This window comes from Mauremys reevesii, linkage group 5 (genome assembly GCF_016161935.1).
Source record: "Mauremys reevesii isolate NIE-2019 linkage group 5, ASM1616193v1, whole genome shotgun sequence".
NCBI classification, from domain to species: Eukaryota; Metazoa; Chordata; order Testudines; family Geoemydidae; genus Mauremys; species Mauremys reevesii.
In genome coordinates this window covers 125,414,151-125,441,751 of record NC_052627.1, presented here as the reverse complement: position 1 = coordinate 125,441,751, position 27,601 = coordinate 125,414,151, and the positions used below count along the sequence as shown (strand labels likewise).

Here is a 27,601-nt window from a genome sequence, read left to right as displayed (position 1 = left end):
ACTTTTCACAGAGTGATCGCTCCATATCTGACCGATCAATCTTCATCCTCAAAGAAAACCTCCACAACATTTTCAAAAGACGAGCCTGGGACCTTAAATTCATAACTTTGCTAGACACTGAAAATCATGGACTGAACAGAGATGCTGGATTTATGGCTTATTACGACAATCTATAACCCACTAACAACCCTCCACCCCAGCTTCCTGCCCCTCCTCTTCCTCCCCCTGTGATTGGAGGGCTATTACAACCCCCCACCTCCGCCCAGATGCCTTCCCCTCCTCTTACTTCCCCCCCACCATCGTAGGGCTGTTAACAGGCCCCTTCACCTTGAATGGGCCCTTGAAATATGTGTTAGTTACTTTTGCTAAACAATCCAGTCCATCTTGTATGTAGCTATGACACACTGGGGTCTGGTCTGCACTACAGGTGTATATCGATATAACTATAGCGCTCGGGGTGTGAAAAATCCACACCTCTGGGCGACGTAGTTATACCGACCTAAACCATGCAGAAAGTGATGTGTTGACAGGAGAGCTTCTCCCGCCGACATAGCTACCGCTTCTTGGGGCGGTGGATTAACTACGCTGACAGGCGAGCTCTCTCCCGTCGGCTTAGAGCATCTTTACTAAAGTGCTACAGCCTCAGAGCTGCATTAGTGCAGCTGCATCAATGCAGCATTTTAAGTGTGGACTTTCCCTGTGTTTCCCAGACCTGAAGAAGAGCTCTGTGTAAGCTTGGAAGCTTCTCTCTCTCACTAACAGAAGTTGGTCCAATAAAATATATTAGCCCACCCACTTTGTCTCCCTGAATAGTTTTATGACCTTTAATAACATCAGCAGCTGTGGACAATAGCAGCAGGTAGGAAATTCTCATTATTTAAAGATGTGAAGTGTTCACTGTAGGGGTCAAGAAAGAATTTCATCCCCCTGAATCATCAGGGATTGGCCAGACTGGAGCCCAGATACCATACACACAATGGACTAATGTAAGGTGGGCCTTAAGGGACAGATTTTCGTCTGCATTACACCCATGTTAATTTAGAGTAACTGCAGCAAAGTCAATTAATAATATGAGAGAAGAACCTGGCCTTATTTCACCAGCCTTTCTGGTCGGGAGTAGTGAAAAACTTCTTGAATATGCCATTAATTTTATCGGCTTGATAAAATTGGCAGAATTTGATTTCTGAAATACAGACAGACAGAAAACACCTTTTTGTTTAAAAATGCTGTTTCTAATGTATTTCCTTTTCAACATAAAACCGACAGCCTTAGTGACACAACCTGCTAATGGCACTGTACAGAACCCAAACCAGTCTCAAGGATGATGTTAGCAGCATGGTCATGGTCTAGCGTTCACTAACAGTGGATGAGAATTGCTTTGTAGGTGCATCTGTTGAATAGGATTAGTTACAGGAAGGTTTAAAGAGCCGCTGTGTTAATACATGCAGGGGCAAAGCTGGTTGTCAGATTGCTGTGCCTCTTCCATGCAGTGAAAATCAACAACACTTAACACCCTGCAAACATTATCTAATCATCTTCCCAGCACTCCTGTGAGACGGGCTTGGTATCCAATTAGACTCCAGGAGCTCAGTCTGTTTAGCTTAATCAAGAGGTGGGTAAGTGGTGACTTGATCACAATCTGTGAGTACCTTTGTGGACACTTTAATCTAGCCGACAGAGATAGAACAAGATCCACTGCCTGGAAGCTGAAGCTAGATAAATTCAGGCTAGATCAATGAGCGTAATTAACAATTGGAACAAACAGCCAAGGGTTTGGGGTGGATCTCCATAAGCGGCAATTTTAAAATAAAGACTGGACGTTTTTCTAAGGGACATGATCTAATTCAAACAGGAATTAATTCAGGGAAGCCCAATGGCTTGTGCTATACAGGAGGCCAGACTAGATGAGCACATGGTCCCTTTTGGCCTGGGAATCTATGAACCTGCACTTTACAGATGGTGAACAAAAGAACATAAGAACGGCCATATTGGGTCAGACCAATAGTCCATTTAGCTCAGTATCCTGCCTTCTGATAGTGGCCAATGCCAGGTGCTTCAGAGGGAATGAACAGAACGGGGCAATCATCAAGTGATTCATCCCGTGACCCATTCCCAGCTTCTGGCAAACAGAGGCTTAGGGACCCCCAGAGCATGGGGTTGCATTCCTGACCATCTTGGCTATTAGCCATTGATGGACCTATCCTTCAAGAACTTATCTAATCCTCTTTTGAATCCAGTTATGGTTTTGGCCTTCACAGCATCCCCTGGCAATGAGTTCCACAGGCTGACTGTGCATTGTGCGAAAAATATTTCCTTTTGTTTGTTTTAAACCTGCTGAATATGGCACAGAAGGCCAAATACAAAGGTGAAGCTAAACTGATGTAATTTACATTTCTTTCCAGCCTCACCAGAGTTTTTTTTTTTTTTTTTATTGAATAACTCTGACCTTGGCAGAGAGAGAGAGGAGAGAATTATAAAAAAGACAAACACACAGAACACAGAAGAACAATACAGATGATGGCTCATTACACCCATTTATACCACCACCATTCCTTACCAACCACCAAATAAATCCAAGCTGAACTTGACATTTCTTGAACCAAACCAAGTATGCAGGAAAGATATTGGCAGTGACATCTGTCATTCTCTTTCTTTCTACCTACCTCCCTTTCTACCTTCTCCCCCAGCATTCAGTCATCACACTAACAGCCACCCCACCCCACCACTACCCCCTGGTTATACACTACATTAGAGCCATCTGTGGTACTCTCACTTGCCCATCTGCACACACACCACAAACACACTTACGTGGTTTAAATGTTGTTGTATTGAAACAAGGTAAGCACGACACAGTTGATAGTGCTCCAGCCCAGGTTAGGACTGGGGACTAAAGTGAGTAGGAGCAGTGAGGAGGACATCTCCCCCTCCTCCACTAACAGCAGATGGGAGCTCCCACACTGTGGCCGAGGGAAGCCGTGCTTCCCTGCCGCTCCCTGCCCGTTGGTTGGTGTGATGGAAGCTAACCATTCTGTTTCCATCTTCTTTGGCCACTGGCTTGGACCTACACCAGAGCCCCATTTCTGACCACCGTCCTAACCTGGTTTGACTTCATCCATGCTGAGATTTAAACCAAGTGTCTATGCACTTTTTAATTGGCAGGCCAGTGTCAGCTGAGCCATCGCCACCCTAGTTTATACGGCCTTAATGGTACCTAAATTCTTCTACCTAAGGTAGGATCTCTAATTAATCTGCATACTGGTCATAAGTACTGCTTAAAGTCTGCTCCATTCAGCAGGTTAGTTCCTACACTACAAACTCATTTTTGAACTATAGAAAAATGGCAGGAAAAGTTTCTTTACTTAAAACTTCCTCAGTGCCAAATCCTAATAGCTTTCCTCAGTTTTCACTCAATCCTCACACAGATAAGACTCTCTTTGGGCCAAACCCTGTAGTCCATCTTCATTGTTACTGGGTTTTATCCCCATCCTCACTTAGGCAAGCACCCGTTGACTCCAATGGAAGTTTTGCTTGAGAAAGAACTGATTGAAAGTCTAAGTGAAGGACTTCAAGATTTGGCCTTATATGAAGAGAACTAGCCCTAAAATGAATGATTGCGGAAGCGATGCTATAATGACCCTTTTATTATTTGTGGAAACAAGATCTATTTCCTGTGAAATATTTCTTAGCTGGTGCCCTGAGCTCCTGGAAGAATAGTTGTCAAGAGCCGCTCTCGGGAGATTTATGTGTTCTTAGTTAGATGGCATTGTGCTCATTAAAAATAACCTCTTCAGATTTGGAAGGAAAGGGTTGATGTTCTACCAGATGTGCAGGAATACAGATAACTGGAAGCTATGTGGTTACTGCTTTGTGTGGAAGAGGCCTGATGGAGCTTCATTGGTGGGCTCAGGCATAACTTGGATCTTCTGGTTCTTCAGGGCTGCTTCTCTCATTTTGTAATACATGAACTCATTCTGTTGGAACATGCGCAGCTCCATCTCCGACTGGACACGCATGACCTGCAGGGATGAAATCAAAGGGCAGACCAAGTGGTGAAAACTCTACCATATCTCTCAAAGTAAAGAAATAAAGTACCTTCTAAGGTAGGATAGCGGCCTCCTGCTCCACAGTTCTGTTAGATGGCTGAACATCGGTGCCATCTAATCACTGTTCAGTGGCCCATGTGACAAGGGAGAATGACCTCAGACCGGTTCCATAACCCGTCCCCCATCAGGGAGGCCAAAGGCTGCCCAAAAACAGAGACTCAGCTACTCTCCCAAACCCAGTCATGGTCCCTCCTAGACCAGGCTAATCAGTGGTGAGGCAGCGTGGCGTAGATTGCACTGCCACTGTCTGCTGTGATTCTTCTGCAGACAAATACAGGTTCCCATTCCCAAAGTTGTCAACCCAGAGTTCTTCCTGAGCACAAATTCACGGCCAGTGTTAGATTACAGGGCTGCCCCTGTGCCTACACAGGCAGAGAAGAGGTGCTAAGGGTTCCCTTTACACCCCTCTGCAGGCCAGCTGGCCTTGGATCCAGGCACACAAGGGTAAGTGGATGCTGTGAGCCCACTGTTCTCCTCCTGGAGAAGCTGGGCAAGGAGCAACAGGGAATGAGCAGAGTCTTGACTCCATCCTCCAGTACACCAGCCAACTGAGCTAAGTCAGTGCGCCAGGGACAAAGGAGGGCCCACAACAAATTACTATCCCAGGAGCAAGGGGAGAGCATATGTAACCCACACTCCTCCTGGGTGTGGTGCTCTGTCCCATTGAGTGGCACCAAGACCACTCAGAGAGAGATAAAATGAATCTGCTCTACAGCCTTAGCTAAGGGGCATATGGCTTTTAGCTCATGCAATAGAGGCTCATGCACTAAGCTCCAGAGGTCCCAGGTTCGATCCTGCCCACTGGGGCCTGTTGGCATTACAATGGAATGAAGTGGATCCCTAAAGCACAATTCCTTTCCTGGGAGAGCACAGCAACACACTGCCCCTTATTATGGTCTGAGGAAATAAAATGCACATTTGGCAGTGACTTTAGGACTATACTGCTGAGGCGGTTGCAGAAACACCTATGCATGTCTCTCTCTCTCAAACACACACACCCCTGACCTAGCAGTCACAGTGCCACTGTCCAAGTTCAGGTGAGGACGGAGCTGGCACGAGAACATGTCACTTCTCCAAAGGGCCAGCAAAGCCTACCTCCAGCTCTGGAGCTAACATATTGATGAGCGAAACAACTTCATCGGGAAATGTCACGTTTTTCAATTTCCCAACGCCGCATTTGGAAATGCAACACTTTGTTTTGAATTGACATTTTTACTTTAAAATGTCAACTTTTAGTCAAAACATCTGTTAGATATGAACATTTTCGCTTCAAATCGACGTTCCAAAATGAAACACTTCATTTTGAATCAACATCTGGTTTCAACATTTTTTTATCGCTTTTCATTCCATGAATGTTTTCAATACTGTATTTTGACTATTTCTCCCAACTGGGATGAAAACCAATGTTAAAACGTTGGAACGTCTCAGAGGATAGGAATTCCATTTTCCAACCAGCTCTAGTGAAATCTAATGGAAAACATATTAACAAGACACTGCATGAAGCAAGCTTTATATGAGCAGTTCCCAGCTTTTTAGGCATCTGCTTCACCATTTATTTAAATTTAACTCTTCATATATGACAACAAACCAGATTACACAGACACATGTCAAAGTAGGAACTGTCCAAGAGACTCTGGCCACCTACCTCCAGGTCTTTGGTGATTGGGTGGGTAGGTCCATGGGTCACCAGAAGAATAGCATAGGCTTTGCAGATCATGCCGTGCCCTGCTTCAATGAGACTGGCATGCCAGTGGGTGACCCCTGCCCGCATCACTGCCATCCCTAACTGTGCATTGTTGGGATGGTATATTTTCCTGGGAAAACATTGAGAAATTTCATTGTGGTGAGAATCTAACTTTCCAAATGTAAATATTACCCGAAAACACTGTTTGCTGAGGGCCAGATTCTGTCATGCTTACTCACACTGAGCGGTACCTCAATCTGTGAGTAGCCCCATTGAAATCAATCAAACTGCTGCTACTTGGCGTGGCAGAACCTGGCTGGGAACGAACAATGTGCTGAGAGCAAAGTCCGTTAAGGTCTGATACAGGCTCCGAAGGTTTGTAACACCACATGCCATCGATATAACTGCAGTCAGGATCTGGTGCTATGCCCCTAACATTGCAGTTCCAGCACAGTGAGCAATTGCTTGAATTTAGATTTAAACCTAGCTCTTATATAGCATTTTTCATTTGCGGATCTCAAAGCACTTTGCAAAGGAAGGGAAGTTTCTTCGTCCTCATTTTACAGATGGGGACTCTGAGTCACAGCGAGGTGAAATGACTTTCCTCATGTCACCTAGCAAATCAGCGGCAAAGCCAGGACTTAAATGTAGGTTCCATTTCCAGGCTTATGATCCTTCCCCTGGACCACGTGGCCTCTCATAAAACAACAGCGGTCAAAGGCATTTAAAATGAAACTGGACAAAATGGCAAACAACACACTCCTGGGAACAATTTTTCTTTGACAGGAGGATGAATTAGGTGACACGATAGGCCTTTTCTACTTCTAATGTCTATGATTTTAAAACCTGTGATTTCTAAGAATCTGTGCTCACTTTGTCATTTGAGCTACACTTAATATGAGGGAGGAAAAATAAAAATTGCAGAGCCTTAGGGCTGGTCTACACTGGGGGGATGGGGATCGAACTAAGTTACGCAACTTCAGCTACACTATTCGCGTAGCTGAAGTCAAAAGTATCTTAGTTCAACTTACCTGGCTGTCCTCATGGCGGCAAGTCGACTGCCGCGGCTCCCCCGTCGACGCTGCTTACTCCTCCTGCCGAGGTGGAGTACGGGTGTCGATTCGCGGATCGATTTATTGCATCTAGATGAGACACGATAAATCGATCCCCGATAGATCGATACTACCTGCCAGATCGGGTACCCTTAGCCTGAACAGAATAAAACCCAACCCACTTTTCCATAGCTTTACTGGCTTTGCAGTAGAAACTTGGTTTAGTCCGTAAAGAAGTAGATACAGAGTGTTCAAAGGAGACAGCAATGTCCATCATGTATGATTGAGCTGTCCAAAAGGAGTCACATTAAAATTATCACAACATGGGGGAAGCACCTAGATAAGATGCTGCTGGGCTGCTAAGATGGAAGGAAATTCTAGATGGTTTGAGGTTCTTTCTAGACCAACTGGGTATTTGTTTCTGGCCAATCACCTCTTGATGGCCAACTGTTGGAAGGAAGGAAGGCAGCTTCCAGGTGGAGATGCTTCAACAAAGCAAGAGACTATTTCACAATGGAAAAGCTCAACAGCCAAAACAAGTTTGAATACATATTATTTCCTAAAGGCCTGTCCCCTAACCCCCATCACTTGAGTCCTTTAAAATGGGACTGGGCCAAGCCATCTGCAGGGGATCAGAAGGGGATTTCCCCCTCTCCCCATGTATTCTGGGAGAGGTTTTTTTTAATCTTCTTCCTCTGAAGCATCAGAGATGCCACAGGGGACACTGGGCGAGGTGGGCCAGGGCTCTGGGGTAGCATCAAGCATTTGTTCTCTCAGGGGCTTGGCTGACTGGTTCTTGCTGTCATGCACAGAGTCTAACTGATCACCATGTGTGTGGTCAGGAAGGAATTTTCCCTCAGATCGGATTGGCAGGGACCTTGGGGATTTTGCGCCTTCCTCTGCAGCTAGGGATGCAGGTGATTTGCCAGGATTATCTGGGTGTATCTCATTTAATCATTTCCCTGCCATTGTGGGGGCCTCGGGCACAGGTGCACCTCAGTCCCTCCTGCTCTCTGCCTGTCACACACAATACTCTAGTCTTCCATGGGTTTCATTTACTTTGGTCTGACTTCAGTTGTTGGGTTTAGTGTGCAGGTCCTGGGTGGGTGTCGGTGGCCTGTGATATACAGGAGGTCACACTGGATGATCTAGTGGTCCCTTCTGGCCTTAAACACTGACTCTGACACCCAGGAATAAACTGCAAGGAACAATTACTAGCAGGAGCAAGGGCTAGATGTGACCTGAAGTGGTGCAAAGTAAAAGGGCAAGACAAAAATTTGCACTTGGTAACACCTGTGCAATCCACCAGCAGTTTTCTTATCACAGTAGCATCTCTTTACCAGTCAGAGATCACATTCCAGGAGCACAGTGTGTTCTTTACATAATGATAGGTCTTCTCCGTGTCTAATTTTTCTGACACCATCTAAGCAGCTCTGGGCAGTTTCTCAGACAAAAGAGATGGGTTAATGAAACCTGTCCAGTCCCCCTCTGAAGTTACATGCAGATACATTGAAAAATGATCCTGTTTTGGAACTTTCCATTCACAAAGTGAGCAAAACTCTTTCTCTCTTTGCTGATAAAAGCAGGGCCTGATTCTGAGCTCAGTTATACAGGCTTTACACCAAGGTCGTTCTGTTGACCTTAGTGGACTTACTCCTGTTTTACACCATTGTAAAGTGAGAGCAGAGTCAGGTCCAGATTCTTTGTAGAAATGTCTTAATTAAATTATAGAATCAAAAAGAGCCACCGTGAAAACGGGCGATTTGATCACATACATGTAACCATCAACCATCCTCTTTGCATAGCCTGATGCTTCCTCGAACATCTGGAGGTAGGAGAGCACTTCCGAAACGATGCTCAGGATTCTCAGCAGGTAGATGTTAGTGTCTCCCAGTACGGGCTCTTGTTTCTTCAGACACTCACGACAGAGCTTCACAACCTAGGCACCCATGAAAGGCAAATGAGTTCAAGAGAACGTCACAGCATTGCCTGCCAGCATTGCCTGCACATCTGCCATGGCAGAGCGCTGTATTTTGTATGTTTCACATTTATCCTATTTGCTCAAGAGCTGCTCTGCAGAGAGAGTCAGTTATAAACAAGCGAGGAAAGTAAGAGTGAAGGGTGCAAATGTAACCCACTGGTGAGCGAGTCACCGGTTTCCCCTGTGTCCCCATCCGCAAAGGACATGAGACTATTTCAGCCTCCCCTAGGGAGTCTTGGCTCTTAGCTCATGCTTGTAGCTCTGGAGATCCCTGGAGTGCTGGCCAAGATGGCGGCCACCACACAAACTTCCTCCCATCACTAAAGGGCATCAGCAGAGAGATGGGACCAGAGTGACACCGGCTCTGAACCTCTCATGTGCTGGTGAAGGGTGGATCCAGCATCAACCCCAGAGGTTCAGGCTCATCCTTTGTGAGATGGATCTGAGGGGAAAGACTAGATCTGATCCCCTTGGACACCGGGGGAGTTTGGATCCAGCTCAGAACCCTTGTGACTTGGTCCCATCCCTGTTTCATCGCCCTGGAGAGAGAACAAGAGAGTTCCAGCGCGATGGGCAGCGCCAGTGGAAGGGTCACTCACTGGCAGGCTGTGGACAGAGTGGCGGAGGAGATGGGCAGAGGAGAATGAATGAGCCAGGAAGGAAGGAAGTGGATACTGGTGAATTAATTTCAGTGTATTCATTCATTGTCTGCCCCATAAAAACTGACATCAGCAAACTGACCCATCAGCTTGCGTATGCAACTATTGCCCCTGTCTGCAGGACGGTTTCATTAATATGACAATACAAATGCTGTCAGAGTCCGCCCAGTGGCTCGGTGAGAAAGCCAGGAGAGAGCCAAGCCAGCTTCCTTTCCCTGAAGTTCTGCAGCAACGAGAGACCAAAGACACTGTGACTTACTTCGTGGTAGACCCCCTCGGAGCGGGCCTTGTTGATCTTCTCCAGGGTGTCCTTGGAGAACTGAAGAACTTCCTTCACTACATCTTGGGAGGGCTGGGGACAGCATTGGAAAGCTATTGAAATTAATTCACTTTTGAAGTAACACCCATGCTCCCTGGACTAGAACCAGCTGCCACACTGAGGTCCTGAAGCTTGCTACCATTGAACTCAATAGTAAAACTTCTACTGATTTCAACGGGAGCAGATCAGCCCCTACCTGTACTAACCTACAATGTCACTCAGAGCTGCGAATGCATATATATGGCCTGACTGTGCTCTCACTGGGATGGGGGTGTGGGGGCAGAGGAGAGACCTGAGTGGTTTCGGGGGCTTGGTTTTGTTTGTTGTTCATGCAAAATGTCAAAAGTTAGTGACTGGCAATTGGGCGACTCTTGCAAACCTCACGGGGGAATGAAAAAGACTGAGCATGGGAGACAGAAAACAGGCTGCCCTCAGTGGGGTTACATGGAGTCACCAGGTGCTGCATGTGCACCATGTATGGCAAGATTGGGGCCATGGACTAAGACTGCCATGGAGTTATACCAGGGAGGAATTTAACCCTATATTTTATTTACATACTGGAAAAACTGTCAGCATTTGGGCCAAAACATGCCTTCCCACCTGGCCGTGAAAGCTTGCTCCTTCCATCTCTCCATGCTGGAATGCCAGCTGCAAGCATTCCAAAGCCACAAGTCAGGCCCCCAAAATATTGAGATTGTCTTAAAAAATCATGCAATTTAAAAACTAATTAATGTTGGGTTCTTTTTCTTTGCCTTCTGGTTTTTGAGTTTCTGGGGTTCCCACTTCTTTGCAATAAGAACATAAGAACGGCAATACTGGGTCAGACCAAAGGTCCATCTGGCCCAGTATCTTGCCTTCCGACAGTGGCCAATGCCACTTGCCCCGGAGGGGATGAACAGAAAAGATAATCATCAAGTGCTCATTCCCAGCTTCTGGCAAACAGAGGCTACGAACACCATCCCTGTCCATCCTGGCTAATAGCTATTGATGGACCTATCCTCCATGAACTTATCTAGCTCTTTTTTGAACCCTGTATAGTCTTAGCCTTCACAACATTCTCTGGCAAGGAATTCCACAGGTTGATTGTGTGTTGTGTGAAGAAATACTTCCTTTTGTTTGTTTTAAACCTGCTGCCACACCAGTCATGATTTTATAGACCTCTATCTTAACCGCCCCCCCAATCATCTCTTTTCCAAGCTGAAAAGTCCTAGTCTTATTAATCTCTTCTCATATGAAAGCTGTTCCATACCCCTAATCATTTTTGTTGCCATTTTTTTATCCTTTTCCAATTCCAACGTATCTTTTTTGAGATGGAGCGACCACATCTGCACACATTATTCAAGATGTAGGTGTACCATGGATTTATATGGAGGCAATATGATATTTTCTGTTTTATTATTTATCCCTTTATTAATGATTCCCAATATTCTGTTAGCTTTTTTTTTTTACTGTCACTGCATATTGAGTGGATGTTTTCAGAGAACTATCCACAATGACTCCAAGATCTCTTTTTTGAGTGGTAACAGCTAATTTAGACCACATTATTTTATATGTACAGTTGGGATTATGTTTTCCAATGTGCATTACTTTGCATTTATCAACATTGAATTTTATCTGTCGTTTTGTTGCCAAGTCACCTAGTTTTGAGAGACCCTTTTGTAGCTCTTCGCAATCTGCCTGGGACTCTTCATAGTCTGCTTTGAAATTAATTATCTTGCTGATTTTTATATCATCTGCAAATTTTGCCACCTTACTGTTTACCCCTTTCCCCCGATCATTTATGAATATGTTGAATAGGACTGGTCACAGTACAGACCCCTGGGGGACACCACTATTTACCTCTCTCCGTTCTGAAAACTTACCATTTATTCCTACCCTTTGTTTCCTATCTTTTTAGCAGTTACCAATCCATGAGAGGACCTTCCCTCTTATCCCATGAGAGCTTACTCTGCTTAAGAGCCTTTGGTGAGGGATCTTGTCAAAAGCTTGCTGAAAATCTAAGTACACAGTCCACTGGATCTCCCTTGTTCACATGCTTGTTGACCCCCTCAAAGAATTCTAGTAGATTGGTGAGGCATGATTTACCTTTACAAAAACCATGTTAATTCTTCCCAAACAAATTATGTTCATCTATGTGTCTGAAAATTTTGTTGTTGACTATAGTTTCAACCAGTTTGCCCAGTACTGAAGTCAGGCTTACCGACCTGTAATTGCCGGGATCACCTCTGGAGCCCTTTTTAAAAATTGGTGTCACATTAGCTATCCTCCAGTCATTTGGTACAGAAGCTGATTTAAATGATAGGTTACGAACTACAGTTAGTAGCGCTGCAATTTCACCTTTGAGTTCCTTCAGAAGTCTTGGGTGAATACCATCTGGTCCTGGTAACTTATTACTGTTTAGTTTATCAATTTGTTCCAAAACTTCCTCTAATGACACCTCCATCTGGGACAGTTCCTCAGATTTGTCACCTAAAAAGAATGGCTCAGGTTTGGAAATCTCCCTCACGTCCTCAGCCGTGAAGACCGATGCAACGAATTCATTTAGTTTCGCCTCAATGGCCTTATCATCCTTGAGTGCTCCTTTAGCATCTCCATCATCCAGTGGCCCCACTGGCTGTTTAGCAGGCTTCCTGCTTCTGATGTACTTAAAAAAAAATTGCTATTAGTTTTTGTGTCTTTGGCTAGCTGTTCCTCATATTCTTTTTTGGTTTTCCTAATTCATTTTTTACACTTAATTTGCCAGTGTTTATGCTCCTTTCTATTTTCCTTACTAGGATTTAACTTCCACTTTTTAAAGGATGCCTTTTTGCCTCTCACTGCTTTTTACTTTGTTGTTTAGCTACGGTGGCACTTTTTTGGTTCTCTTACTATGTTTTTAAATTTGGGCTATACATTTAAGTTGAGCCTCTTTTATGGTGTCTTTAAAAAGTTTCCATGCAGCTTGCAGGGATTTCACTTTTTGCACTGTAGCTTTTAATTTCTGTTTCACTAACTTTCTCATTTTTGTGTAGTTCCCCTTTCTGAAATTAAACGCTACAGTTTCCCCTGCAATCACAAGGGCTAGAAATCTACTTTTTTTGTTTCTAAGGAAAGCTGAAGTTGTTTTATAATCACATGATGCCTTGAGGTGGGGCTTCAAGAAAAACACCCTTTATTGTGAAATTCACAATAAAATTGACAGCACTGTTATATGACCAAGAACCAAAGCAGTAATCCTGGGTTTGTACCTGAGGAATAGATTTTGATCCCTCCTGAAAGAAGAAGGGGTTTGGATGCAACGCTCTAGGTTTGTCCCGTTGTTTGCTTTTAACATCTGGACTGTGGGAGGCTTGGAGAATCTTTGTGCTAGATTTTGCTAAATTAGTGGAGACAGCCACCTGTGATCCTAATGACAGCCAGGCTAGAAAGGGCCCTGAATATTTACAATATGAGGAACAAGAATGGTCTTTTATTCGGAGCCTATATACAGAGTTATAGCTTAAAAGACTGAAACTACTGAAGATAACCAGATTTTAAGATTTTAACCCGGGTTTAAGCCTGAATAGTGCTTTTGGGATATGTCTACACCGCAGGTGAGAGAGCACGCCTCCCAGCCCAGGTAGACAGGCACATGCTAGCACTGCTCAAACTCATCCTAAAAATAACAATATGGACATTGTGGCACAGGCTAGCCAGCAGATTGTGGTCGTGGGTCCAGGCAGGCTTGGACGCAGCCAGCCAGCTCATGCCGCTACCTGTGCCTCAACATCCACACCGCCATTTTTAGCATGCTAATTCAAGCAGAGCTAGTGTATGTCTTTTCTAGCCCAGTTGGGGCTCACACCTCCCGGCTGCTGTGTAGACGTACCCTTGGGGTCCTAGCCTGTCCTGCAGACTTTGTTCAAAAGGCATTTTGATGTCAGTGCCAGTTGTTTTGGCTGAGTAAGGGACTCCTATAATGGGCACTTGAAATGTCACTTAAACAGTAGCAGCATATGCTTGCGGGGAAGGGGGGCTACCCCATTTGCCTACATGAATTGTCAAATGAAAGCTGTTTCCTGCCTTCACTAAGAGCCTAATCCTGGTCCCACTGAAATCGATGGAAGCTTTGCCACTCATCTGAAAGGGTGAAGGATCAGAGAATGGAACAGCTGTTGAGTATGTAAACTGTCATTCCAGCATATATTCAGAGGGCATTTTCCATGCAGCTGTGAGGGCTGCTACTAACCAGGGACTGAGCCTGAATTCGGGGAATGAAGAAAAGCCGGGCAGCAAGCAGACACTGTCTCCTGTTAAGGTCAATCCCAAGATTTATTACCTATGCATGGAGAGTATTTTTAATACGTAAAATCCCAGGCCTTGCATAGGTGCAGGGAGATTTTTCCATGAGGTCACTAAAAGATATGGAAAATATTCACCCTGAAAGTGACACACGCTGACTGTATGTATAGCAGATCCCCAATGACACACACACAGAGACTCACTAAGGCTCTGTCTCTACGCTATGAGCAGCTGCAGAGGCCTGGCTTAGCCCTGCTGAGCACAAGCCCACCTGAAAAGCAGTGGGTATGTGCCTCCGCTCCTGTACCGGTGCTACCATGACTACAATGCTATTTATACCCACGCTAGCTGGATGAGAACTAACACAAGTATATGTACATGAGCCAAGGAATCGCATTCCCTCACTCGTTGTGTAGATGTAGCCTAAAGGTTTAACAGCAGGTGCTGCAGAAAGATCTCAGATTTCTGAATATATTGCTGGAGGTGTTCAGACCCCACAGTGATAAGTGTGGTACAAGTGGCCACAGATACAGAACAGAGACTGGTAATTTACTAGTACGCTATGAAGTATTATAGTAAATAATAAAAACGAAACCGTTTAATTGGCAGTGGTCTCCCAGCAGTGAGTAGGAGTTATGGGCTGCATGCAGCCCTTACTCATGTGAGTGGTTCCTGGTTGTACAAGTAGTCCCCTCGACTTCAATTAGGGCCTGAACCTGTAAACCTCTACTTGCGGGAGTAACCCTAACAAAATCAAGTACAAGACTCACATGGCAGGATCAAGCTTTTACTGATTTCAGTGATGCTACTTGCATGAGTGCAAAGTTGCAGGATTAGGTCCTTAAGGTAGTTCAGCTGTGCTTCGATTTAGAGAGGGGCTGATCATTGTGTGAATAAAGCTATTCTTCCAAGAACTCAGGTGAAGCTGAATAATCAACAAACACAAGTCACTATGCTTCACTATGCCTGTCGTGTGAACTCCCCACAGAGAATCGACCCAATGCAGCCACCCACAAAGACCTAGCCAGGGGTTCTCACAACAATTTTTTTGGTGGCCTCAGAGTGCGGCCACCAACTCTTGCTGGTGGCCACTCAGACAATTTTTCCTAAAATACTTAATTAACTTTATGAAAAACATATAAATATGCACATTTACATGTCCAAATCATAACAACTTATTTATGGAGGGTTTTTTTTTGCAGACTCAATAATCAAAATAATGTACAGTTGTATCTATTCTTTACTGGACCTAAACAGAATAGAAACACAAATAAGGTGCTTTGCATGTTCTTGTCTTTTTTTAATTGTTTCTTTTGCTTTTTTGATTGCATTTTTTTAGACTTGCTAGCTAGTAAGTCTGCTTCTGTGAAAAGTGACATCTGTATGTTTGTTAATATCACTTTTCACAGCAGCAGACTTGTTAGCTAGATGGGAGGCAGCGAAAGTGATATTAACAAACATTCATATCTCACTTTTCCCAGCAGATTTACTCAGCCCTGTGGCAAGCTGGGGCACAAATTAAGCCTTGGATGGGGAGGTGAGTAGGGAGGCAACAGGGTGATGGGGGGGCAGGGGTCAGCTCAGGGATGGAGTCCTGTGGCCGGGGGATGGAGCCCGCCACAGTGCAGCCAAAGCCTGGAGCACAAAGACCCACGTCAGAGCCAGTGGCAGGAGCCCGCTGCTGCGCAGCCGGACCCTGCCATCTGCCACCCCAGGGCTGAAGCCAGAAGCCTGAGTCCCACCACCCCCGGGAAGGTGGGGAACTCACACCGGCTCCTCTGGTGTTTGTGGCTCCAGAGGTGGGCAGAATCCAACCCCTCCTGGCAGCCCCAGAGGAGGGGCCGCTGCTTTGCCCCTTCCCCCCAAATCACTACCCAAGAAAAGCCCCTGGCGGCCAAAACACTGACCTAGACCCTGTGTTTGTAACCAGGGAAACTTACTTTTAACCCAGCTGGGCTAGCTCTGGCCTACCCAGCCTCCTATTGCCTGGGCGGTAGCCCCTACTGCCTGCTGCAATACAAACAGTGAAGAAGAAGCATCGCCCCATGACTGAGAGCTGCGAATGAAGTCAGGGATGTACCTTGTTTTCACCTTCTTTTACAGCCAGCATCAGATCATCTTTGATCCCTTTCTGGCAGTGCTCACACGTGCAGTCAAAATAGTACTGCTTCTGCAGCTGCTGCCTCCGCTCTTCGCTGACGTTGAGGAAATCAACATAGGAGACAGTCAGCTCTTCCCCAGGTGAGATCTTACCCAGCGCACGCAGCTCGATTCTGGTTTCAGACAGGAAGAGATGTGGAGTTAGAAAGTGACATCTCAAGTCCAGGACACTGTTTGCAAAACGGAAAGGGACAATTTCCACTAAAGATCCTGCCTCCGATAAGCAAACTGTTGTCTTAAAGGACCACTTTAACCCTTTGAATACTGAAGAAAATACACATCTGTGCAGCACTTCAGCTATTCTAAATCACACTACAAAACGCCTCGTCCAAACCCTTCACCGTCTCTTGCCCCTCTCTCTGTCCCAACCAGAAGTTCACTTGAAAGTAGTAAATGGCCTGAATTGTGATATTCAGATCTGGATCCACTTATATAGTTAAGGGCTGAATCTAAGATACAAACTTTTATTATGTTTAAGGGTAGTTGGATGTGGATCTTCGGTTCCAGGCCATTGCTGTGTCCTGATTTACTGGGGAATCTCCTCAAATGAAGACACGGACACTTGATAGTACACAGCTACCACTAAAACTAGCCTTTCTGATCATGTCTGCACCCTGTGAATATTCACAAAGCGCTGAGTAAGCTGCCTCCCCACCCCACCCCACCCAGGCCATACTGGACTCAGTGTAAAACGTGGAGTGGATTCCTGAAAGGTGGGAGAGACTCTTTGGTTTTTCCAAAGCCCTGGATCAGGAATCTGAAAGTGACTTTCATGTCCCTTCACCAGTCTCTACTCACAGATTAAGCAAATCCTTCAGTGAAGATGGCCACGCTTCAAATGTACACTGAGGCCAGTCTCACGAGGGCTTCAGGTTTCCTAACAAAACTGTCCCATGTCTCTAACTGCCAGCATGTTACTATTGTCTTCACTGACCATACAGAAAATACCAACTGCTACTACAGTGATCTGGTGAAAGCTGCGGAATGATGCCAGCCCACCTCTTTAAAGAGCCAGCACTTTGCATCTTCGTTTCATCCCCTAGCATGTGTTTAAACGCCCTGGGATACTCAAAAGTCCACCATAGCTTGTTTCACTGGAGCAGGCCAAATTCTCCTCTGCTTTACACTGGTACAAGCCCCCTGACGTTAATGGGCTGCATTGGTGTGACTGAGAGGAGAAGTTAGCCCAATGGGGTTACGATTTAAGGTGGGGAAAGCTCCATCAAGTGACCTTGGAGATGGTTAAAAGTATTAGGTTGTTTATATCTATATCTCCTTTATTTGACCCTTTTTGACCCTTCCCCCCATCCACCTATTAGCAACTCCTTAGCACTAGATCACTCCATTTTGGGGAACAGAGCTCCAGGGCTGTTCCCGCAATGCCAGTTAGTGGGCAAAATGTATTTGTGCATTGCTAAGCATACTTACATATCAGCACAATGGAGCTAGTCCAGTGACCGGATCTACAGTACATTTTACCTTGTTTTAATCTATCACCATGCTCCCAATCCTGGTATTACTCAGCTGGTTAGTTGCATGACCCATCACAAAGGGCTGCGTACCTCTCTACGAGGCCTGGGGATTTGTAGCGAATGAGGTCTATACTTCAGCAAATCATATCCAGAGAACCCCACCCCCACCCCGCTCTCAGAGCAGGATAAAGCCCTACAGGGAGTGTTCACTACCTTGAGAGCAGCAGTAACGACATTAGTTTGTAAACTGCAGAGCTAAATGGAGCAGCACACCAGACCTGAGCAGGAGGAAAGTGGGGCCTTGGGAAGTGAAACAATTCAAATAGTTATCCTCTTTTACTAAAGGTTTGAGCCTGTCCCTATTGAAGTCAATAGCAACATTCCCGTTGACTTCAGCAGTACAGGGTAGGTCATATGGGAACTCCTGACTTTCATTTAAACAGTGGCATCTAGTGCAAATAGAGCCAAAAGCATACCCACAGAATTTTCAAGGGATGGAGCAGATCTACCTCAGTGATTTTCATTACTGCATTTTCCCAAGAGGATTAAAATTTGCACAGGATAACTATGTTTTTTGACCATAACTATGAAGTGGGTTCTAGCCCACAAAAGGTTATGCCCAAGTAAATTTGTTAGTCTCTAAGGTGCCACAAGGACACCTCATTTTGTTTTTCTTTATGCAGGGGTTGCAATTTTGAGTCTCTCAGCCATAAAATTCTAGGGCTGCTACCTAAGTTACTCATCCTGTGCGGCTGACCCTGACCACCTGTTGGCATTAGATTATAATCAACAGGCTATTTCATACTAGACTCATCACTGGACGTGCCGTCAAAAAGGACAGCTATTAGCTATGTCACAAGAAAGTACTAAATTTACACAGAGTAAGGTGCAACCAGCTGTGACTCTAAGGAGAAAATGCATAAGGTACAGTATCCATGGTGAAGATTTACATATATGCACATCCCTTTTCAGACTTAGTGGGGCCTTAACTAAGGCCAATCATAAAGTTGGAGAAACAAAATCAAGCTTTTGAACTCTGATGATGCTTTGGTAGCCCAAGCACAGTAGACATTTAGATATTTTTAACCAGCCCGCCGTACCATAGAAGGAACTGGCAACATTTTGGGGAAAAAAAGAAATACCAGGAATTGTTTGGAACTATACAGTTACAGGGACACTGTCTGCTTGATAAGGGCTGAAAACAGGGTTTTTACAAGACTTTAAGATCAACAAAACTGCTCCCACGACCTTCCCTTCTTCCTCCAAGATTCCAATGAACTTGCAGTGTTTGTAACCGGAGCATTGCCCCAGTGTGCGGACACAAAACAGCCAGAAAGTGAAGTTGACCAGATATGATGTCTGTAAACAAACATGAAACTCACTAGTCTATTTTCATGGAAATGCACTGAGGAAACAAACAACATTAATGGTGAAAATCATTTAAAAATATTTCAGTTCTAATTTATGACAATGAATTGCCTGCTTGTTTTGGATGCAGATCCTATTGAAGTCAATGGAGCTCTGCTGGTTTACATGTGTTGAGATTCTGGATCATATATGTTAAGACAACAGTGTCTCTTTAAACGAAACAGATTGCAATATATTAAGTGCAATGAGGTAACCAGAGAATTAAAAAAAAATACACCTTTAAAAATCCTTTTAAAACATCATACAGGAAAATATTTTGAACAGGTAACAGTGGCATCGTAAAAAGGCATAACAGGCACAACTGTAAAGATAAAAATGGATAACATCTAAATCTCAGTGTATTGCCACTGTAGTCAGTGCATCCAGAGGGAACTGTTTGTTACAAAGAAACAGAGTATTTAGTTTGTCAGTAATGCAATCACTTCTCATCTCATAATAAACCGGGTTTTATTGCAATTATTTGGGGGTGGGCAAGGTTAGCGAGGCCTTGCTGGACTTTCATGCTCTTTCTGTAGTTGAGAGAACAGGAGTGAAGAGTGCATGAAGGGAAATACTGAAGCAGGGCAGGGGAAGGAAGGAAGGAGGAGACAGAGAGGGCATTAACAAGTGGCAGGTCTGAGCATACTGAATAGTGTCCGCTTTTTTAAAAATCTACTACAAAATGCAGAGGTTACAAAGGGAGGCTTTGGGTTTAGTGGGACTTTACACATGGGGGGGTGGGGTGGGGGGAACATTTACATTCCGAGAATGGGTAGAGTGAAACTATCCACAAACTGAGGCAGCTTCAAGCCTCATCATTGTTGCTTGTGGCTTTTAGTTAACACAGGGTCAGAAGGGAAGGTCAAAGGGGAAGGATTATGCTTACAAGACCAACCCACCTCATCTGTGTGTGGAACATTGATCTTACAGCCTCATGACTGAAAGACAAAACAAACATCTGCAGTTTACACAGGTACACGTATGACACAAGCAAAATGGAATCGGCACATACAGTATATGGAACAGTAGCTGCTCACGGTCCGGGGGACATACAGGGGTCCCAGGGACAGACACGTATCCGGTTGCAGGGTGGAGTCTGAAGCGATGTAGCTCTCTGCTGTCACTATACAGCTGCTGTAACCGAATCGGCCATCGGTGGCCTGGGACAATTTCAGCTGGCAGCTGTCCTGGTACTGTGACTTAAGGAGCATTCTGCACAAGACTGCATGTGAGTGTCAAGGGGGAATCAGGTCTATCTGCAGTTAGTTTAGCCATGGACAGGTGTTATCTGCTAGGATCTGGGCATATATGGACAACCTCAGTCACTGGATGAGAAAGACTTATGTTTTGCAACATTATGGAAAGAATGGATCTGATTTTTTTCCATAAATCATGAATCACTCTATTGACACCAATAGATATACAACTGGCTTAAAACCAGTGTGAAAGGAAAATCAGACCCAGTTATTAGAAACATAGAAATGATCATATCTGATCAGCCCCATTAAAAATAATGGCAAAATATCCATTGACTGTCATGGGAGCAGGCCCCATTACCTATTACTGGTTTCAGAGGAAGACAAGAAACGGCCATAATGCCCCTGGCCAATTGCGAGAGGGGTGGAGAGTGTCCTTCCTGACTCCACTGAGTGGTCAGCAGATGTCCTGAACATGATATTTGTTCATGTTTACCCACTTTGCAAGTCTTGGTAAATTCATTGGGGGGAAAACTGCATAGAGATCTGGAGAATACCAGTGTCTGGGACGTTTTCTTTGAGAGGGGATTTGGGAGAGCAGTAACTAACCAGATAATAAACCATCTGTAAAGTCATGATTTAAACCATCTTAAATGTATGACTTTTCATGGAGAAAAACCCTCCACATTTTCCAGGGAAGTTAATTCTGAAACTCAGCTGAAGCTGCCAGCTGCAGGGCCCCTTGGTTTGCCAGATGAACCCTTGTTTCCTAAGCACTGTACTGAGACCTCCAACTCACTCCACACCGGGTCCTGGAGCTAAAATAGTAATAGGCTTCAGGACCCATGAGAAACAGCAATATTCCAAGCAAAGGCACAGATTCTAAGCTCAGACATGTGGTGGGCATTGATGCATGTCTATGTAACCGATTGCTAGTGTGCTCGCACACTGCTAGTGTGCTCGCACTTCCTCAGCACAGCACAGTGTATGGGGACCCAGGAGACCTTGTCTGTGGCAGGACCTCACTGACATCACAATACAGAGGGGCAGGCTCTGGCCAGCCTGTGCCTTGCAGAGGCCAGCTCCAGAAGGAGTCCTGGCCCATGGCTGCACAGTCGGCATTTGGAAGCAAGGTGAGGGGAGACCACTGGATCAGCTGTCACATGGATTCTTGGGCCATCGCTCCCAATGGAGAGGGATACAAGCAGTGTGGAAGCTAGTCCTACAGCTGTGGCTGGAGTAGCAAGCGTGGAGAAGCTCCACTGCCATCCTGGGAGCAGAGAGGAAAAGTTCCTGCAGCCCAGGCCCTGGGTAGATCTGCAGTGTGCAGCCCAGGTCTGTGCAGCCGTGCCAGGTGGCAATGGCAAATAATCACAGAAAGAGTCACTTTCTTCTAGCACTGAACAAGGACATTTATTAGGAGCAGGGAAACAGTATTGTCCTGAAATCTACTTTTTCTTTGTTTCCCTGGAGAGTTTCTGCCTCAGAACATCCCCAGCCCTCTTCCTGCCACAGATTAAAGAAACAATGCATGTACCCTCATTCACGGGGGAGGATTTGGGGTATATGCACAGTAGCAGAGTCCTAAAGAGACAGGCCCGTGTTTGCCACACATCTGAGATTAGAATGCAGCTCAAAATGTTCTCCATCTTTTGAAGGCAAACACTTGGCATGACAGATAGCTCTGCAAGTAACCCAGGCCTGGTGTGCAGTGCCTATTGAAAGTGAACTGAAATGCCTTTTTTAAAAAAATAACCAAATGGTTTAAATTCAGTAATAGAACATGTGCCTGGGCGTACATAACTGCCAAAGAGCCAAGATCAGATGTGAGAGTTGTTGATCTCACTACTTCGCTATCTATCTAGGTTCTTATAAGGTTCCATCACCATGACATAGGTCTGATCCAAAGCCCACTGGAGTCAATGGAAAGACTCCCATTGATCAGGCCCTATCTCCCCAAATCTAACAGTTACAAAGCAGTTTCCTGCTCTTTTCTCATTCCCCATTGGTGGGCGTAGAAGCTTGAATGGTCGGTAGATGCCATGAGGGTTACAGTCTGATTCCTGGCACCCCTAAAGCTCCCAGTTTTGGTGCACAAGGAAGATAATTAAGGGGACACTGTTAGGTTGATTTAGGCTCAACATTTAGTTTTTGTGAAAACAGGATGTGACAAACCCTACGAACGATACAGCCATTCTGAGGGTTTCTTATTTTAATTAAAGTGACAGCAGTTTTGCTCGGATTTATACGCTGTGTGCCAGATCCCCAGCTAGTGTAACTCAGCATAGGTCAATGTCAGTCAATGGAGCAATGCCCATTCACACCCGCTGAGGATCTGGCCTTCCTTGTATGTTAAAATCTGCGGGCATGATCCCAAGAGGTGCTGAACATACACGCACTCCTCCCATTGACTTGGCTGGACAAATGTTCTGGCAGCTGGCAACCTACCAGCCCTGTCCAACCGGTGCTGTGTTTTCCACTGGAACTTGCACAATCCCTTTCAGTCTCAGCTATTATTTTTAGGTGACCCCAGGAGGAATTGTGGGTGCTCGGCACCATATTTACATGAGGGTCTCCGTTCACATACATCAGTCACAATTGATATTAAGGTTCCATTTATAAATGGTTTATGAAGGGTTAATAAATGATTGCTAGGTATTATAAGCATGTCAGACACATGAGTATTTTGTGTTATAGATGGTTATAAACTCCTCAAGGTATTATATGTGGTTACAAGCCACAGTTATAAGCAACCTATTGACCTGGACTCTGATAACAATTGCTTTACCATAAGCATCCATTCACTGTAAATTATTTATAAGTGGAACCTTAATATAAAGTGTAACCGATACGTCTTGTTAGTATTTTACTCCATTTGAGTGTTATGGGCCTGATCCAAAGCACACTAAAATCAATTGAAACAATGGCTTCAATGGTTTGGACCAGGCCTTCCAGGTGTCTTTTGCGTATTTGTTTTGTGCACCAAAAAACAACAACAACAACAACAACAAAAGACAGAAAAAGCAGCAGCCCTGCAGCTCACCACGAAGGGGTCTGGCTTTCCTGTGTCTAATATTTTGTTTTCCACAAACAAGCCAGAAAAAGAGGAAACCAAGGGATTTTCCCAAAGTGCACAACGTGAGGCTTGGGACCAAATCTGGAAAATGAGTCATGCACTGGGGCTAACGTCTCCCCCTGCCCCTTGGAATGGAAACGTACTCACTTGCCGTTGTTGAATATGACAGTGCAGTTAGGCCAGCAGTCATGGTTCACCAGGCAGAGATTGGGGAAGACGCCCACGCCGACAGCTTGCAGACCCCTTTGGTCACTCAGGGTGAAGCCATTGCAGTTTATCTAGCCCCCAAAACATAGGCAAAAAAAGTATTAGGGGAGGAGAATAATGATGAAATCTTGGCCCTATTGAATTCAACAGGTATTTTGCCATTGACTTAAATGAGCCCCAGTAGCACCCTAGATTTTGGAATATTTTTCACTGATTCTTCATAAAATGTGTATTTTCTGTGCTCCAGGCATAGGGGTGTGGCCTTCAAATTTTGGGAACAAGGGAGAGATACACACAGGGAGTGCTAGAAACAGCTTCCTTTAGCCTGGACAAAGCACGAGAAAGTTCTCAATGCAGAACTCTAGCAGACAGACTGCATGATCTAAAGCAAACACTGCAAAATACTGTCTGCTAATATTTATTCCCATTTGTAAATGCTGTTGCTTTGAGTGTGTCCAAGCCCCTTTTGTGTTCACGTTCTGCAAATATTCCAGCAAACGAGTCACGTGGGAAAAGGGACTGTTAAGCAGTTTGTGCAGAACAGCCACAGGAAGCAAATTCCAGACTTGTGAGAGTACCTGGATCAGCCTAATTCTACAGGCTACACTCACCCAATCTGAGAACACAACAATGTCACTTGACCTCTGTATCCAAATAAAAATAACCCAGTTCGTAATGACTTTCGCCTACCACATCCAGGCAACTCCCAAATGATCGACAAACTGAGAATGATTTGCAGTCATTATTCAGTGACTAATTTCAGTAACAAAAAACATAGGCTGTTCTAAGACAATGCACAGACAGAAAATGAGGGGAAATCCGTCAAATGAACTGTTCAATAATAATTCACTCAACTACTATCTGTTTTATTTCCTTTCCTGGCCTCCCTGATCCTATCCTCCAGCCAAGGACCAGCAGAGTGTAGTCTAGCAGTTAGCAGAGGTGAGAGGGAGTCTGGATTCTGTTATTCCTGCCACTGACCCATTGGACAGGTTCCCTCTGCTGGAGCAGCACAGAGGGAGCGGAGACTGGCTGCATCCCCCTAGCTGGGGATTCCCCCAGCAGGCTGAGCGTCAGCATAGCCAATTCCTATGCAATCCTCCCATTGGCCCCTGGGGCAGGGAGAAGGAATCACTGGAGCACACTCTGTCCATCTATCCTCAGCTGGTGATGGATCTTTGGGACTGTTTATGTTACAGCATCCTCATGTCGACTCTCACCAGTACCGGGGACAGGCAGAGAATCAGAGCCATAACTGGTTCACTGCGGCCCACAGGCGCCAACTTTCTCATTTCCCTGGGGGAGCTCGACCCCTGCTCTGCCCCAGGCCCTGCCCCCACTCCACTCCTTCCCCCAAGGCCCCACCCTGCCCCACCTCTTCCTGTCCCTACCCCACCCCCACCCCGCCTCTTCTTGCCCCTGCTCCATCCTCACCCCACCCCGCCTTTTCCCACCCCCGCTCTGCTGCCACCCCACCCCCTTCTGTCTCCTCCTCCTTTTCCCTCTGTTGACATTCACCCCTTCTCGTCAACTGTTGAGAATAGGCCACTTCCACCTTGATTGAATTGGCCTCGTTAGCACTGACCCCCCCACTTGGTAAGGCAACTCTCATCTTTTCATGTGCGGTAATATATATACTGCTTCCTGTATTTTTCATTCTATGCATCTGATGAAGTGGGTTTTAGCCTAAGAAAACTTATGCCTAAATAAATTAGTTAGTCTCTACGGTGCCACAAGGACTCCTCGTTTTTCCTCACTGTTTGTAAAGGGTCGGGAGAGCCTCTAGTGAAAAGTGCAAGCTACTTTACTGGGAAGTGTTGTTCTGACCACACCTACCTTATGCATATGCATGAGGTTTTCAAACCTCTTTTCCTTATTTGTACATCCACACCCTGTGAATACTGGGGTGACCCATTTTACATAGGTTGTTTCTTAGTTCCTCTTATTCTCATAGCAGCTACACACAACATGTACCCTGCAGTCAGGACAGGACATTCCATGATTTTACAATCAGGCGTCTCATGATCTTGGACAACAGCTTGCAGTTTATTGCAATCTAGGTTTCCATAATGCTAACTATTGGCACATCTTTTTCAGTAGTCTTGTGGCCTTACTGACATAGCGTTATTCCTACGTCATCCACTCATGTCAAGTCTATGGCCTAGTTTGTCTAAGCAAAGATCTTACAGGCCTCAGCCTGTAGGCTTGCATTCCAGCCATGCTTTACTCATGTATCTAATACACACTCATCACTCCTAAATACTTGTCAATCTTATACTTCTATAATCCTGCAACTTAAATCTATTTAGCATACATTGATTATATATGCAACAGCATATGCCTTGACCATAACGCCATATAGCACAATGATAAATGGATGATAAAATGAACTAATTGGCTACAGGAGTCAGTGGCAGAAGGCTCATTTTCAGCCTTCTTTGTGAACTCAGCATAGCCCTCGTCCTTGGGCATTATAAATAGCTCTCGCTTTGTTCTCCCAGGAGGCTGACATACCACTCCAAATATATGAGAGATGTACTGCATGCCAAACTGCTGGCTCTGGGGGGGCCAGAAGTTGAGGAAACTCTCCACGTCGGCTCTCAGCTCTTTCTTCTCCTCTTCTCCGAAGTTCTCCACGTGGTTCTGCAAGTCGTCGATGGAGACCAAGCAGCCTTCCGTAAGGCCACCTCCCTCTCTCTCTATCCTCCACATGATGCGGGCTGCCAGCCTGGCCAATACAGAAGCGTGTTAGGAAACTCCAGTGTGCTAGTGCAATTCACAGACAATCAAACCCAGGCCCAGCAAGGTGGCAGGGACCGAATGGAGGCCATCACACTGCACTAGGGCAAAGTAGGGGTGGGATTTGGCCTTGATGAATTTCTCATCTGGAATTAGTTCAATCAATGGCTCCTGGCTCCCTTTGCAGGTAGCTACCAATACAACTGAACATGCCCGTCAAAGCACCGAAGGAAAACAATGCAGAGTCTTAAAGGAGAAAAGTGACGAGAATTTTCTGTTGTTCGTGTCCTCTCTCTAGTCGTGGAAAGTAAAGCACGAAACTCTAAAACCAGGGAGTTCGGTAATTTTTTCATTTTTAAAACATGGTACAAAATGTATCAACTTGTGGCTCTAGTTACAGTGCTTACCTGGCTCTCATCGCTGGGTATCTGAGCACCTCACACTCTTTAATGTATACATCCTCCAAGGGCAGGGAGTGGGTGCTACTACCCTCATTTTACAGATGTGGAACTGAAATAGACTAAGTGTCTTGTCCAAGATCACAGAGAAAGTCCATGGCAAAGCGGAGGATTGAACCTAGGTCTCCAGCCATCACTCTAACCACTAGTCAATCCTTCCTCTAGAGAGTTATTGAGCTGAGAAATGGCACCATCTTATTCACCCACTCTCCACTCACCCCACACACCCACTCTCCACTCCACTCTATGTGTATCCTCTGGGACTCCAGCACCACCCCTGGCAGAGCTCCCAGACCTAGTGGCTGCCCAGTGGACCCCCATGAAGGGGATCCCCCTGTGGAGTGGAGCCATTGAAGGATAATGCACCCTGAGCTCCACAGGCCCTGTGGGTGGACGATGTGCACAGTGCGACTGTTAACGCCACTTTAAAATGAGGTCTCCATCCTTCCTCTGCTTGTCCTGCAGGCTGAACACCCACACTGGTGGTTGGCAACAAACACTCCAATGCCAGCGCCGTCTGAGTGATTGCTAGCCCCTGGAGCCATGTTTGCCACTAGCTAATAATACCTTTCAGTCTCATGTATCACAAAGGGGTATTTTTATACAGAGGCTATTAATAGCTAGCCTGATAAGTGAAGGAACTCGACAGACTAAACCCAGGGAAAGCAGGTGGCAATTCCATGTCCTAGCGAAAGCCAACCTGCCTTTTAACTTCTTATTTTAAGGGGAGATTAACTTGCTTCACTGCAGAAATGTTTGTTATTTTCTGGATGGCGAGAGCTGTCAACTTTGCTGTTGGAAGGAACGGCTTTTAGACATACCTTCCTT

At 45.3% G+C, this 27,601-nt stretch overlaps 1 protein-coding gene across 3 annotated transcripts in view; it reads right to left on the bottom strand.

The window, feature by feature from the left end:
* The window catches only part of SMYD1 (SET and MYND domain containing 1), a 51,533-nt gene that overhangs the window by 6,788 nt on the left and 17,144 nt on the right, over positions 1–27,601 (bottom strand). Inside the window, exons 3-10 of one of the 3 annotated variants that reach the window (XM_039541754.1) lie at positions 26,091–26,304; positions 23,517–23,647; positions 19,997–20,035; positions 16,139–16,331; positions 9,739–9,831; positions 8,615–8,778; positions 5,749–5,917; positions 3,820–4,016 (exon numbers count right to left, since the gene is read on the bottom strand). In XM_039541754.1, the coding sequence (XP_039397688.1) occupies positions 3,858–4,016; positions 5,749–5,917; positions 8,615–8,778; positions 9,739–9,831; positions 16,139–16,331; positions 19,997–20,035; positions 23,517–23,647; positions 26,091–26,304 (1,162 nt within the window). In that variant the 3' untranslated portion in view covers positions 3,820–3,857. Of the gene's footprint in view, positions 1–2,825; positions 4,017–5,748; positions 5,918–8,614; positions 8,779–9,738; positions 9,832–16,138; positions 16,332–19,996; positions 20,036–23,516; positions 23,648–26,090; positions 26,305–27,601 lie in introns of those variants that run through there. The other 2 variants (XM_039541753.1, XM_039541755.1) reach the window with 2 other exon arrangements.